Raw genomic sequence first — 15,158 nt, 5'->3', positions numbered from 1 at the left:
ATGCAGGAATTTCTCACAATAAGTCTTTACAAATGAAAAATAGAGAATTTCAGACAGTATTTTAAACAGCATTCTAATATTTATTGTGTGGCTTTTCAGAGCAAATCTGTAGATTGAAGCCGATTTAACAAGATAAAATGAGCCGAGGCTGACCTGATAGCAGTTGAATCCTTTCTCAAGTACATGGTTCCCTTCATTCTTCCAACAGTTTAGTGGTAGTATAATTCTTTCCTAATAAATGTCTCTAGGTTAAGCTGCCATTTATATGGTATCCTGAAGAGTAAACTTATGTTAAAAACTGTATTTTTTACTCTTTAAAAAGCCATACTTTTAAGTGGTACGCAAGAATAGTGAATAATTAAGAAGTAATGGCTTAGCAATCATAGCAGTCCTTTTTGATAAGATCTGTTCTTTTCCAATGTAAGCTGCATTTAAGTACATCCTTAACTGAAGGAAATCAGCTATGAGGAGAGAGCACGATACCTGCAAACAATTGTCCAGCATCATTTAGAACCAACGACATTTGAAGATTTTGCAGCACAGGTTTTTTCTCCAGCTCCCTACCATCATTTACCATCTGATGCCGGTAAGATTAAAAGCAAGTTTTAGTTACTTGTCATTAATGGAACTTGAAATGCAATACCCTTTTGTTCTAAACTCTTAAAATAGAAAACTTACTTAAATAAATTTCATCATTGAAACATTTTCATTATTTAATATTTGAATTTGGCCTATAAATTTAATGTATACTTTTTTTGACCTAAATGCAGTTCCATTAAAAGTCAACAATCTTCATAAAAGTACATGCACCACATTTTATCTGAGCTACTGGACAGTGACTGTTGTGTTTCATGGGATCATTACTGCAGTATCTGCAAAAGAAATACAAGTTGAGTACGCATTCTCTCTCAACTTTAGAGGATCAAATTTTATGGCCAGGAATATTGCCTTATCTCTAATTTTACAAATAAAGTTAAATAATTGTCTAGGTTTAGAAGTACTTGGTACAGTAAATTATTTTATAATATTTCAAGATTATAAGAGGGTACTGCATTTTTACAGTTAACTAATTTTGAAAAAAATCATTAAGAAAATAAATGACTCATGGCCTTCCTATTCTGTAATACTTTGCACTCCTTATGATTGTTTCATTTATTTTATTTTCCCTCTTTAGATCATTAAATATCAGTTCTGTTTATCTGAAGGTAAGACAAAGTGTCAACCAAAACACCTTTTGTTCTTCCCCCATTTCCTTTTTAAAAAATTAGCAAGTGCTAAGCTTGTAACTCAAACAATAAGCAAACTTAACACTGCCCTCATTCATACTTTCAGAAATTGTCACTAAATTTCTTCCAGAATTATACTTACTAACCCAGGTCTGCATGAAACACTAACACTGGTTCTGGGATAAAAATAACTAATAATAGAACCACCCCCTTGGTTGAAATTAGTTACACCTTGTTGTATTGACCTTTTTTGTTTCTCAGCATGAAAAAAATAGTACTACTGAGCTGATGAAATGGTGTGTCTTTGTATTTTGTAATGTTTTGCATTGTTATTGAATATCTTAATTCATCAGATAGTTATTCTGTGGTGTGCTTTGCACTGTACTGGGCACCTGAAATACAAAGATGACTATTTGAATGGTGTTCAAGGGAACAGGAAAAAAGAATACAATATAGTTGAAGTTCATCCCAAGAAGCCTTCAAATTCTTATTATGATATATAAGTGTTCTTTATATTAAATAAGTTTAAAAGGCATAGTAGTCCTTTTCTGGCCTAATTTATTTGGGGGGAAAAAAAAAAGACTAAATCTCAATTGAGATTTAGTTGCTAAAATTAAACTTTCCATTCCTGTCATCATGTAATTTGCCATTATAAAAATAATATTACCAAAAAACTTAGAGCCTTTTCAAAATTAATATAAAACACTATCAAAGAAGAAAATTATATAGACTAGGTTGAATCTTTTGAAAGAGAAAGAGGTCTTAAGATTCAGTTCAGTGGATTGACACTGTCTAAAATTACTTGGTTTGGAATGAAGAATGATGGTAAAAGAAAGATATTAAAAGTAAATTAATGAACAAAATAAAAACTAGTTAAATATAACTGGAAATTTCATTGTTTAGTAATAGAGAATATCTGAAAAATACTGAGCTACATTATTAAAATAGATATGAATAACACTTTCATGTATCACATAGTTGAATCATAAGTTTCACAACTGAAAAATATTAATAGGACTGTATTCAGACTAACTTTCCCCCTTAAATTTATAAAAGCCATCAGTTTTCATATTGTAGTTTTTTTACCAACTGGAGTCCTTCATATTCTTCTTAATGTTCTCATATTGTGCATTTGGCCAGTTACATAATGTGGGAAGCAGTAGTCTCACTTTCTGAGGCATAGTAACCAAGTCAAGGTTCTGTTGGCTTCATTTTTTAATGTATTTTACTACTTTATTAAAACTTAGTGGCGCACCTGGGTGGCTCAGTCAGTTAAGTGTCTGACTCCGGCTCAGGTCATTATCTCACGGTTCATGAGTTCAAACCCCGCATTGGGCTCTGTGCTGACAGCTCAGAGCCTGGAGCCTGCTTCAGATTCTGTTTCCATCTCTCTCTGCCCCTACCCCGTTCGTGCTCTGTCTCTGTCTCTCTCTCTCTCTGTCAAAAATAAACATTAAAAAAAATATTTTTAAACTTAGTTATATCAATAGTAATGAAGATGTGTATTTTAACATAAACTTAATACTATGCTACAAAGTATTTACTATGCTACAGAGTATTTTCAGTTAATTTTTTAAAGTTGTTTTTGCCCTCAGGAGCCATTATAAAAGCATGCAGTCTAATTTTTAAAAGGGTGTTGTTATCTGTAAATGACTTGTTCCAGTATTACTGAATACATTTTTTTTTTGCAGACTTTTTAATACTTGGGAAAGATAAAAATTTTTAGCTAGTGGTTCTCAATTCAACACAATAGTATAAAATTGGAATATTTGCTCTTTTCTATAGTAGCAAAACCATTATGATATCTGAAGAATGATTATCTTTTTCTTCCAGTCATCCCAAATTTTTATCATAAACCACCCCATACATGTAGAACTCCCTTTAAAGTACTCCCTATAAGTCAAAGTGAGAGAAAAAAGAAATGAAATAACCACATAATAGCAATAGGGACCTGACTTTTACATAATAGTGTGAAGTTTTTTAGATTTTTACTTTTAAGCATAATGATAAAATTCAATTGTCACACTGAAGAAATGCATTCGAAATTGTAATTGAGAATCAACTTTAGATATCCTATGCGTAACCCATGTATATAAAATAATGCTAATTGATAACAAATACAATCATTTGAAATCAAGTTTTAAAGAAGTGCCAGTATGACAATCATATAAAGAATATAATCTGTTCTTTCTAACCAATCCTATAATTCTATTCAGTGGAATAGTGTAGAAAACCACTATTTTTTAAATTTACTTGGTTCAAGATTCTCTAAAACCTGCTTTCTGGTTAACACTAATGTATCAACTGTTTGACATTGAAATCCAAAAAAGATACAATTTTTAGTGTTATTTAAATTAGTATGAAAAACATTTTTGGTGTGTCATAGTTGATCCATAAATTTCATAACTGTATTTTCTCAAAAGGGACTCTGTGACAGTAGACTGATACTTAAGGGAAATTATTTTTATCCCTAAGGTCATTGAAGGAGATATTGTGATGTCACACTTTTGTTGATCTCCCATAACTACATTACCCATTATTAGATTTTTCTTGTCCTTTATTTTTAAAAAAAATTATAGGAAAAAATCCCTTTATCTTTGTCAGGCATGTGTGTGGAAAATATCAAAAGTTTTACAGTGGCCTCCTTTTTTAACTTTATGTTCATGAATCTCTCTCCTCTGACTCTCAACTTTAAAGTTTAAAATGAATTTTAAAATGAAATTACTTCTTTTCTTGGCCAGGTTACATTGGTGGTCCAAAAATCTAAGTATTTTTCCCTAACATCACACTGTCTTTTCAAATCAAGTCTTTTTTTTTTCTTTAATAAAACAAATTCTCGGATGCCAGCAACAAGAAACAGGATCCTGTTTTGCTGAAAGTACACAGTAAATATTAATTGTCTTTCTTAATGTCAGCATTAAAAATACACCCATAATTGTTCCACTATTTTTTTACTGTCATCAGCCATAAATATTATTGAATGCTTATTGTGTAGTCTATCTTCAGTTATACCTAATACTCTGTTACTTAAATTGAGTAGATACCTCTCTTTGGATTTGTTTTTCTACAAATTAGAAGTTTTAGTACTCTAAATATTAGAAGGTTGATTGGTGTTTGTCTCTATTATGCATATATAGACATACATAAATATATATCTAATACACATACCACTTTGTTGAATTACTTTTAGGTTCCTTTAGGTTACATATAGGTTCCTACTTAAATAAATGTGAAAATTGTAATAAAATTCAAATATTTCTATACCATCAAAATAAGAGATAAAGTGATAATGAATACCTAGAGTAACATCTAATCTTCATTCTAACTGCAGTTTTGCTCTTAATTCACAAATATGTATTGCCACATGTAGATAGGACAGTATTATGGTCAGATCTATCTCTTTAAAAGTTATTTTAAACTTTCCTCCCCTTTTCAGGCTTTGAAATGATCTGAAAGAACACACTGGAGCTCCTCAGAGGATAGTTATTTTATACATATCCTAGATGTTATTATTATTTATAAGTGCCAGTAGGAAAATCAGTTTCCTTCAACACAGAACATAAGCTATATATTTGTTATGTTTTTAAACCTGAAGTTGTAAGCAGTCAAATGTATTTTGAACTTGAAAATTTGGCTTATGTCTTGTTGACCAAGAGGCAAATAATATTAGTCTTAAAGTCCACTAACCTTTTGTGACAATAATTACTAAATTCAGTTTCCACATAGAACATTCATTCAGATGTATAATTTTTGTAGTGAAAATAATAATTGAACAATTACTGAGTGCCAGGCACTGTGCTAAGCACTATACGTGCATTCTCTCATTTAATCTTCGCAGCAGTTCTGGGGGCCTGAGGGGTAGGGGGAGTTTATCCAGAGTCACCTGACACTTGGTAAAGCCAGAATCTGACTTCATAGTCCATGATCTTAACTATTATAATTACCTGTGTAATCTAAGTATTTTCAGTAACTTCTTGCTGTTGAAATTGCCCTACAACCTGTCATATTTACAAATTAGATATTGTTAAAGATTCTCATTTTAAAGATTCTACTTTTCCACCCATTGAAAAATCTTTTTTTTTTTTTTTTAATAGATTAAAGTTGCCATGGGAGAAGTATGGAGTATGGGCTTTGGAATTAGACTGATCTGGATTTAAATCCTAGTTCTGTTATTTATTATCCACATAGACTCAAGTAAATTAATCTCTTAAACCCAGTTTCTCCATCTGTAAGGAGATAAAATATGACACACTTTAGACTGACATGTTCTAAATCTTCAGTAATGGCAGTTTTTTATATCTTCATTCAAAATTAAGCCACTTTATTTGCCTGTATTTCTCTACTGTTTAATTTTAGGGGTGCCTGGCTGGCTCATTCGGTAAGGCATATGACTCCTGATATCAGGGTTGTGAGTTCAAGCCCCGTGTTGGGCATAGAGATTACTTTAAAAAAATAAATAATGTGTTGTTTCCTTTATGACATCCAGTGGTAGTGCATACGTGCTAATCTTAATCACTAATCAACTCCTTTAACAATATTAAAGCAGTAAGATTATTAGGGTCATCTGAAAACTTTAATAAGTAAGATTATATTTTGTGGGACTACCAACATAAGAGTGGGTAAATTCTTTAATTTTCTCAAAACTAAACAGTATGTTGTGTCCTCCACATTTCAATGGTTATATTTTGTAAGTGGTAATTTTCATCAAAAATATTTCTAATCTCTGTCTCTTCCAGTCCTCATCTGTTCTGATTCAAAGTCTGTTAAATTTTACTCTTATCTGTTTAGTAGCTTTATTATTTATATAGCTACACTTACTGTATACCTGCTGTGTGCCAGATCTTTGCATATGCAGTCATTCATCCCTCACAACTTTGCAAAATAACTAGTACTGTCTCCATTTTACAAAAAAAGAAAACTAGATCAGTTTACCCAAGACCCAAAAGCTAGTAACTTGCCAGACTTGGCATTTAACCTGGGCCTGTCTAACCCATCCCCATATTCTTCCTAAAACATCACAGTGCCTCTTAGTTCAGTATTCATTGGATCTACTTTCAAATTCAAAGTATTTTTTTTTTATAACTTCAGTGGTTTTAAATGGTCATACCTGTCAGCAAGCAGTACAAAGCCATGATAAATAACAATCCACTGAGTTCCCTTTTGTAATCCGTATAGACCCCAAAGCCGTGTTCATTATAATCAGTGTACAAAGACAGAGTATGTGAGTACTATAAGAATATTAGAGATACAGTACATAGGACCCCATAAATACTTTTTACTTGAGGATATATTAATAGAAATGATTAAAGCAACATTCTTTATGACTCAGGTGATAGAAATCAATACTTAGGCAGACTAGGGTGTGAAATGAAGGGTACGTATTACTGTATTCTTTACATCTAAAATTGAGATCTACTGTAAATTATTTATAGAGTTTGAGTATGCCCAGTATATACCACAAATAGCATTTGCCAAAACTGAAGAGGTACTGATAAGCTATATACCACACATGCTAAAAAGCCTGATTTGACTCTCAGTTTATTGAAGGGGGATTTCACACTGCAGGCAGTAAGGGAGACATGGAGAAATTGCTGTTTTTGAGGAAAATACCCTTTGGTTTTGGCATACTCTAAAGCAGTATTCTCCAGTAAAACTTTCTATAATGATAGAAATGTCCTATATCTGCACTGTTCATTATGGTTGCCACTAACCAGATATGGTTGCTCAACACTTGAAATGTGGCCAGTACACCAAGGACCCACATGTTTATTTTCACTTAATGTTAATTTTTAGTTTTAGTGTGGCTATGCCTACCTCTTTGGACAGTACAGCTCTAGAGATTTTATGACTTAGTGATTATGACAACCTGCCACCAGTACAATGAGCACTTTAAAAGGTAGATGTTTACAGAATCTCTCATAGACTTTTTTTCTTTTCTTTTTTTCCTATTTGAACTTGTTAGTTGGTAAGTATAACATTTGAATTTACAAAGCATTGTCCATTGTTAAACATCATCACTCTAATGCATTGCATGCCCAATTTCATAATAAAACTTGATTACTTCTCTGCTCCTCAATTAACACCTGTAAAATTCTGCAGTGTCTCTCATATCTGTTATCTGTCTTCTCTTTGTTTTCTCACTTCTGCTCACTACTCCATTTCTTCATTCACAACAAAGAAAGAAATGCAGTGATAGTTCTCTTCCTCCCAAAACCTCCGCTAGAAAACATTGGCCATCTCAAGGTAAACAGCCATGGGAAGGCCTCTCATGATTGGCCGGGAATAATATGCATTACCAGAAAAGCATGAGCTACCGCTCTTCACCTTCCTTCTGCCATCCGTCTGCAGTGCTTCCCTAAAAAGGGCCATGGATTCATATTCTCCTCTAGGTTTTCCAGTGTGGGTCCAGTATGAACCAATTCAGATCTTCAGGAAGAGTAAAGGTGAACAGAAATATATTTCCTTCTCCTTGTGTTTTGAAGGCCAACCTCATTTCAGTTAGAAAACAAAGAATTGTTGGAGAAATTACTTTGAAAAGAAGGGCAATTGGACCTAGATTCCAAGTAGTGAGAAAATATTTCTTCCCTGATAATATGTTTGTTCTAAAGTATAATTGTAACGTTTCACCTTAAAAACACTCTGAAGTATTCTACCAAGATAGATTCTTAATAATACATCTCTGTGAGATCAGTACCCCTTATTGAACAGTTTTGTTCAATATTCATAACTTCAATTTAGGCACAAATGTTTCATTATATGGAAGTGTTAGTATGATTATTTCCACGCTTGAAATTTCTCTGAGGTGCTCCTTTGGCTAACAAATATGCCAAAAGTTTTCCTGCAGAGTGAAGAAATGTATAATAAGCCTGCAGCCTGTGTGAGGTGTTTGTGACATACATAAAGAAAATGTTCACATACATAAGGCCCAGAAAATCTGGATTAAAGTGTCTTAAAATATACAGAATTTTTAAATTTTTGTTCTATTTTCAGATTTTTTTTTTTTGGAGGGCTTTTATTTTTAATGTAATTTCTTATTCAGAAAATATCTGAGGGCCTATAGTATGCAAAGTTCTATAGCATTGCTGTATATTAGAAAATCATAATTCATAGAAATATGGTGCAGAGGTAAAGATACTACTTCGTAAATAACACAAAAAAATTTCCAATTTGAATTTGTTTTTCCTTCTTTTAATGTTTGTTCATCCTACTGGTTATTTACTTGCTGTGACTGGATGGAGTAACTGCAAAAATTTAAGTTAAGGAAAACAAAAGCATTGCTTATCTCTTCTAAATGGAAGACATTTTGAGGGGTCAACTTGTCTTTTATTAAATTTCAGATAAGAGTTCTTGTCTTCCTCCTTCCCCTAGGAATTTATCTTGCCCCTTTCTAAAAGCATATTTAAATACCCAGCGTCTATAATGGTCTCATTGTGTTGAATTTCTTTTTAGAACCATTCGGTGCTGTTGTTTTCAAGTTTGAGCAATGGAGACCCTTTTCTTGGTTATACCCTGTACTTTAGAGATAGGAATTGGTCCTTCTCTCACCTGCTTCTTCAGCCCTTCCCTGCATGCTAATGATGCTTTGGATCCCTGTCCTGTCTGGCCCAAAGATTTTGCTTCCCGTTGCTTTTCCTGAGGAGCTCTCTGGTTAGTCCTGGCTCTGGAAACAGTGATTGGTGCTTTCTTGCTAATATAATTACATGAGCCACCAGATGACTGGGTTTTAAATAAAATCTTAGTAGGCTGTTCTAAAAGGCAAGTTTTGGCCTTGCTTTTTCCCCCAAAAGACCTCATTAAGGGTTGGGATCCATGCTACAGATGAGTAGCAGATTATATCTTATGGGGTGAGAGGCCAGACGACATGTGCTAATGCTCTTAATATTTCCCACAGGCTCCTACCCAGAGATTCTATCCAGTGAAACTCCCACAGCAACGCAGGTAGACGGGGCTGACCTGGCCTCTCCAATGTCTCCTCGAACTAGCAAAAGCCGCATGTCCATGAAGCTGCGTCGATCCTCTGGCTCAGCCAATAAATCCTAAGGAGACAAGCAGCCCAGCAGTGTGATCAGCAGTAGCCACCTTAGCATGAACATAGTGTTAACCCTTTCAGGCCTTCGTGTTTGCCATAACTTGCATGTATCTTCCTGAACATTTATTTTAAAAAAACACTGGATTTAAGTAATTTGTAACTTAATAGGTTTGGGTTGTTTATTCAGTTGGTTTTTTCCCCCCCAATACTCTAAGCTGCCATATTTTTGGGGGGTGGAGTTTTATTCTACACCCTTTACCTTCCTAGATAATTATGTCTAAGCAGTTTCACTTTTAATTTCATGATTAACTCTGAGCCAAAATATAATTGGACAGATAGTCTCATTATTTTATTTATCGTGCCCCATTGCAACTTTATGGCTCAGTAAATATATGATTGTTTTTTACAAATGTAAATTTTTAAATTTAAGCATTTGTAAAGTTATAGCAAAAGTTGCAAATCTTAATACACAGGATGTGTATGGATTATTTATGTTATGAAAATACTTAAAATAAATGGTTGTTTAGTATTCCAAATTCCCACTAACATAATTTTAGCATTAACTTTTTCTTCCCAAAGCAATGCCTCATTTCTTGGCTGTGCAGGTGATGCCATGATATATCTAATAACAAGAAAAATCACTGTGCTGAACTTTGATTTATGTTTAGCTTCCAAATATTTTTCTAATGTTTTGCTTTTTAAATGGTATCACTGTTAAATGCCATTTTTATTTTGAGATTGTGGCCCTGTATTATTGGCTGCTGGATCCTGGTGTATCGATGTTCTTTCCTAAGTACCAGAAAGAGGGTAACGGGGGGATGGGGAGAAAGAAAGAAAAGAAAAAACTTTTCTGATATAAATGTGTTGCTTAAATTATGTGTATTTAAAAAGGGAACATGACCCAGGAGTCTAAGTTAAATATTATATTAATACTGAACTTGCTGGTGCAAGCTGGTATACATTCCACCCCCCCCCCCCCCCCCCGCCCCAAGAAATACTTTCCTACAATAAATAAGCTGCTCACATTTTGTTCATATTTTGTTTTGAACGGGCATCTCCTAAGGAAATGTAGCATGACATCAGTACTAACTGCATGTGTAAATACATCATACCGGCAAACTATAAAATATAAATTATGTATCATCATTCATGTAGTATCTACAAATTTGTAACAGTGAAAGAAAAAGCTACGGTATTTAATAATACAATAAAAATATTCTTATCACAATGTCTATGAGCATTGATTTGTCTTTTATATTTCTCATCTATTTGTCTTTAATATATTTTCAGACTTAATAAGTAGAACTATGTGATTAATGGAGAGATGTAAAGCATAAACCTAGGTTATCTTAGCAAATCATGAAAAATGAATTCCAAGTTCTCTAGTTAGGATACACCCCAAGTTATTTCTCAGAGATTCTACCATAGTCGTTAAAAATGCAGGCAATTTTATACCTTTGTAAGGGCTGGTCAGAAATTTAACCCAATACACTTGGTTAAAGCATCAATTAAGCTTAGGCTTCTGCTTCTTTGATTTTTAAATTTCATTTTGTTTGGTAATACACATTCAGGGGAGAAAAAAACTTTTTGCAGACAGTTTCTAAATAACCTTTCAGAGTTCCGATGCACTTAAGTTTTTGTTTTCTTGTAAATAAAAATAGATTCCTAGGAAACTGTGGAAGACAAAATTCCTATGAAAGCTTATGTAGAAGATAAACGAGTCCCTGGGAACAAGGTTAAACAGTATAGATAGTTTCCCACAACCAAGGCAAAGAATTACAGAAAGGAAAGTCGAGGTAACTCCTTACACATTTCTATGGTGCTTTCATTTTTTAATAATGAACAGCTAATGGATTGATGAAATATAACAAAATGGAGCGAAAATGCCGACTTGGAAACAGTGAAGTTAATAAGCATGGTTAACATTTTTTTCATCTTTGGATAAAACTACCAGCTTTTTTAAAGAAAAAATACTTAAAATATATTTTCTGTTGACATTTTTAGGTGGTAAAGTATCTTTAGATTTAAAGCCTTTTGGAGCTTAGTCTGTGCAAGCCATACTTCAAAGGAAATTTTTCCATTGCATTTCTGCACCATTATATGCATTTATAAAATATAATTTCTCCTGTCTGTATTCTGTCTAAATGGGTCACTAAGAATCTAAAGTAGGATACTAGCTTTGGGGAGATAAGAAATGTGGCTTTGAAAAATAGGCTGTGTTCAATGAGATTCTCAGGACAAACACAGAACACAAGAAAGCACCAGCTATGTACATTTATTTGGTGGTAAGCATCTTACAAATATGGGCTATCTGTCGAGCAATACTTAGCCAGTGTCCCAAACTCTGGCTATTAGAGCATGGGTACAGAGTGTGCACTGAATATGGTTTACAAAAAGAAATTTCAGAAACAGATTGCTGCTGAAAAATGAATATTGAATGAAAAGTCATTCAGTTCCATAGTGGATTATAGATAGATAGGTATTAACATCTTCCTTAAGCTGAACATAGTTTCATATATAACACTGTATAAGATTTACAACAGAAGGATTAAACAATTTGGATGAAACCCTACTAAAACAGTCAAACTTCCAGAAATGAGTTTTATATTTCCAAAAAAAAAAAAAAAAAAAAAAAATCTGTTAAAGTATCTCTTCCTGAAAACACACAAAAAAGCTAAAGGTGAGAATTTGGGGGTATCTCAACCCCCTCCAAGTAAAGTAGCACCCTCTCCACCTCCAAACACTAACTTAAGAATGGACTACTAATACTTGAGAAAGAGAACGTTTACAGGGAGATCCCCATATCCCCCAAAGCGCAAACATCCCCTTACATTTCCTGCCCACAGGCAGAGGTCTTGAGTCTTTCCCCAACCCCCTGTACGTTTGGCACCAATCACATAACTTTTAATTCACAGAATATACAATGCAAGAAATCTGACCCTATTGAGACAGAAACTACATAGGCGCCTGCAATGGCAAGAAAAAAAAAAAAAAAAGACTACCATTTTTGGTAGTTAGAATCATTTGCAGATATTGAGACATGCACGTATTCACTACGACTTTCCATAGGAATTACAAGTCATATAGGATTCGTTAGGGTCTCCAGAATGAGGGGGGAAATCCTATTTTCGTGGGGTAAGAGAGAAGGCTTTTAAAGTGACAGTCCTTGACCGCGAATGTTTATATCATATACATACCTGCTCTAGAGAGGGATTTTACATTTCGCTGTCCGCTTCTCTGGCGGAACATTGACTACTGGGAGTTTTAGGAGAGAAAATATAGGCAGCAAAGAGGGTAAACTTGCAAATTCAAGAAATCCCCACAGAAATTCCCTTGCTCTGTTTCCTCCAAAGCCAACCGCATAATCTTCCTCATCTCTGTCCTCAACAGCCAGGCCGCAACGGCATCTGCAGCAGCAGTACCTGCCGACTTTCTGAGGGGTGGCACTTATTTATGTGCCGGGTCAGCCCCGGGGAGCTAAAAAAAGTGGAAGGGCAGTGTTTGCACGAGAAAATTTGCTGAGCACTCCCGTCGGATGCCCCGCCTGGGCTTGGAGCTTCAGGGGGGGCCCCAGCCAGAGCAGGCAGGAGCAGCTCCTCACGGACCGCGTGCCACAACCGGTGCTTGTCCCTGATGTCTGCGTTAGGGAAGTGGGCCCCGCACAGCGGGCAAGCGAAGGCGAGCGGGGCACCGTGTTCAGAGCCAAAGCCCGGGGCAAGTGCACGAGCAGAGCCTGCCTCGTGAGTGCCTAGGTGCTTGCGCAGATAGGCTTGGCGACGGAACTTTTTGTGGCAATATGGGCACATGAAGATCTCGGTTCCCCCGACACCACTGGCACTGCCTGGCCCAGGCACCCGGCGCCCCAACATCCCCTCCGTATAGGGGACCTGAGGCAGCGGTGGCTCGGGGTGGGACACCTGGAGGCCCGGGTGTGGGGCGCTGTCCTGGTGCTGCTCCGCCCTGGAGCTGTCCCTCGCCTGCAGGTGCTGATCCGCCGTTTGCTCTGCCCGGCTGTTCTCCTTCCCCTCCGCCAAGAAAGATGCAACAGCCCCAGAGTCTGGGGAGGCTGAGGAAGGAGGTGGCTTCCCGTCGGCTGAAGAGACTGTGGCAGCATTTGCCGCTGCGGGACGGGGCTTGTGCCAACGGCGATGGGAGGCGAGGTTCGCAGGGCAGCTGAAGACCTTGTCGCACTCAGGGCAGCGGTATTCGACGCGTACGATGCGGGAGCAGCGGTGCTGAGCCAGAGCGAAGGGGTCCGCGTACTGCTCCTTGCATAGCTGGCAGATAAACTCCCCCAGTGGCGTGCGGCTGCCCCCCAGGCCCCTGGACGGTGCTCCGGGCTCCTCCTCCTTGATCTTCAGGCCCAGAACAGGGGACGTGGTCACTTCATCTGCGAAGCTCAACTTCCTCATGGCCTTTGGCTTCTTGACTCCGGCGGCCGCGGGTCCAGACGTGCAGCCCGGAGGTGCCTTGGCACGGCGCTCGTTGCCAGCGGCCCGCTTTAGGCCTTGCAGGGTGACCGAGAGGGGAGCAGGGTCTGGATGGAACTCTGGCTCTGGGAATGGTGCCCGGAGCGGCAGCAGGAACTGCTCCCCGGAGGTCGGTGCAGCTGCTGGCGCCGCCGAGATGGAGAAAGCAGCCACCGCGGCGGCACCCCCGGGGAAGGACTCTGCAGAGACGGGCGAGCTGAGGCAGCGCTCCAGGAAAGCCCGGCGCAGCTCCACGACCGCCGGCTTGGTGGGACTGGGGCTGGGCCCGGGGCCCTCCCTGCCATCCGCCCTCCACTCCGCAGCACCTTCCTGCCCGCCCTCCCCTGGGCTCACCCTAGCCGCCTGACAGGACGACCCCGACAGCTCGCGGGCTGCCGCCTCCTCCTCCAGGGTGGGGGGTGCCACCTGCTCCGCACCTGGCTGGGGAGCACTGGAAGCCTCCTCGGGGAAGGGCGGCGCCCCCTGGGGCCCCAGCAGTGGGAAGATCCGCTCAGCTAGGCGCACTCGGTAGGAGCCCCCTGTCCGTTTAGTTCGCTTTACCAGGAAGCCCCTCGGCATGGTGGAGTCGGGAGCGCTCTGGGGGCAAGGAGTAAAGGGGGCGCCGCGGGGGCTGAAAGCGGACGAGCACCGCAGCTACCCGAGCTTCGCCACAGCCGTCATGCGTGGGCTGCCTTTATAGCTGAGATTCGGGCCGGGGGACCACCGGTAGCCTTCAGGCTGGGCCGGCCAATCAGGAGTGGGAGCGGGCGCCAGGGGCGGGGTTTTCGCCTGGCTGGGCTCTCAGGGGTCCAAGAGGCTGGCTGCGGCGCGTGCCCCCACCCCACCACGCAGCGGCCTCCCGCGCGGCCCCAGCAGCTGGCTTCGGGGCTGCCGCCTCCCCCTGCCGCCCACCAGCGGAAGAAGATATAAAAAGGTAAGGTCCGGAGTGTGAAGAAGCTCGGTACTCCCTGCCTCAGCTGCCTCCAAGGACCGTCCAGGGAGCCGGGCGGAGAGGCAACCGATGGGCGCCCTCCTTTCGGGCCGGGCCCCTGCTGCACCCCACCCCCGACACGCGTGGGAGTCTGAGGGAGGCCGAGTGGGGGGAAGTCGAGGGGAAGGGGCTGCGGACAGCGGGTGTCGGGAGGCAACCGAGTGGGTGTCCGCCGGGGAACGGGTTAACGTCCTCTGCCCTTATTGAGCTGATGAGAAGCTGCGACCGAGCGGCAGGCCGGCTAAATCCACCGCCCTGTGCCTACACTTGACGGCGGGAGCACGTCTGCCATCCAGTATCGATCGACACTGCGCGCGTCTGTGATACTATGAGAATTCATCTGGGAAGAAGGGCTCTCAGTGCGGGAGATCGTGCGTGCTGGCAAGCCTCTGGAGCTCAGGACGCCAGCCGGTTTCTGGACCCTGGTCCTCAGGGCTTATAAA

At 39.2% G+C, this 15,158-nt stretch overlaps 2 protein-coding genes across 7 annotated transcripts in view; one reads left to right on the top strand and one right to left on the bottom strand.

Moving 5' to 3' along the window:
* The window catches only part of RALGAPA1 (Ral GTPase activating protein catalytic subunit alpha 1), a 263,713-nt gene extending 253,226 nt beyond the window's left edge, over positions 1-10,487 (top strand). For 5 of the 6 annotated variants that reach the window (XM_060619520.3, XM_060619522.3, XM_060619525.3 and 2 more), the window contains 2 exons: positions 462-586; positions 9,118-10,487. In XM_060619520.3, coding sequence (XP_060475503.2) covers positions 462-586; positions 9,118-9,266 — 274 coding nt within the window. In that variant the 3' untranslated portion in view covers positions 9,267-10,487. Of the gene's footprint in view, positions 1-461; positions 587-1,174; positions 1,206-9,117 lie in introns of all 6 variants that reach the window. The other variant, XM_060619523.2, reaches the window with a different exon arrangement.
* Positions 10,488-10,755: 268 nt separating this feature from the next.
* Positions 10,756-14,436, bottom strand: INSM2 (INSM transcriptional repressor 2). The gene has a single exon (XM_060619529.3). The coding sequence runs from the start codon at positions 14,301-14,303 to the stop codon at positions 12,639-12,641; it is 1,665 nt and encodes a 554-aa protein (XP_060475512.1). The 5' UTR covers positions 14,304-14,436; the 3' UTR covers positions 10,756-12,638.
* Between the last annotated feature and the right edge of the window lie 722 nt (positions 14,437-15,158).

Source organism: Panthera onca, chromosome B3, assembly GCF_046562875.1.
Source record: "Panthera onca isolate mPanOnc1 chromosome B3, mPanOnc1 haplotype 2, whole genome shotgun sequence".
NCBI lineage: Eukaryota > Metazoa > Chordata > Mammalia > Carnivora > Felidae > Panthera > Panthera onca.
This window is presented reverse-complemented; position numbering and strand designations above follow the sequence as displayed.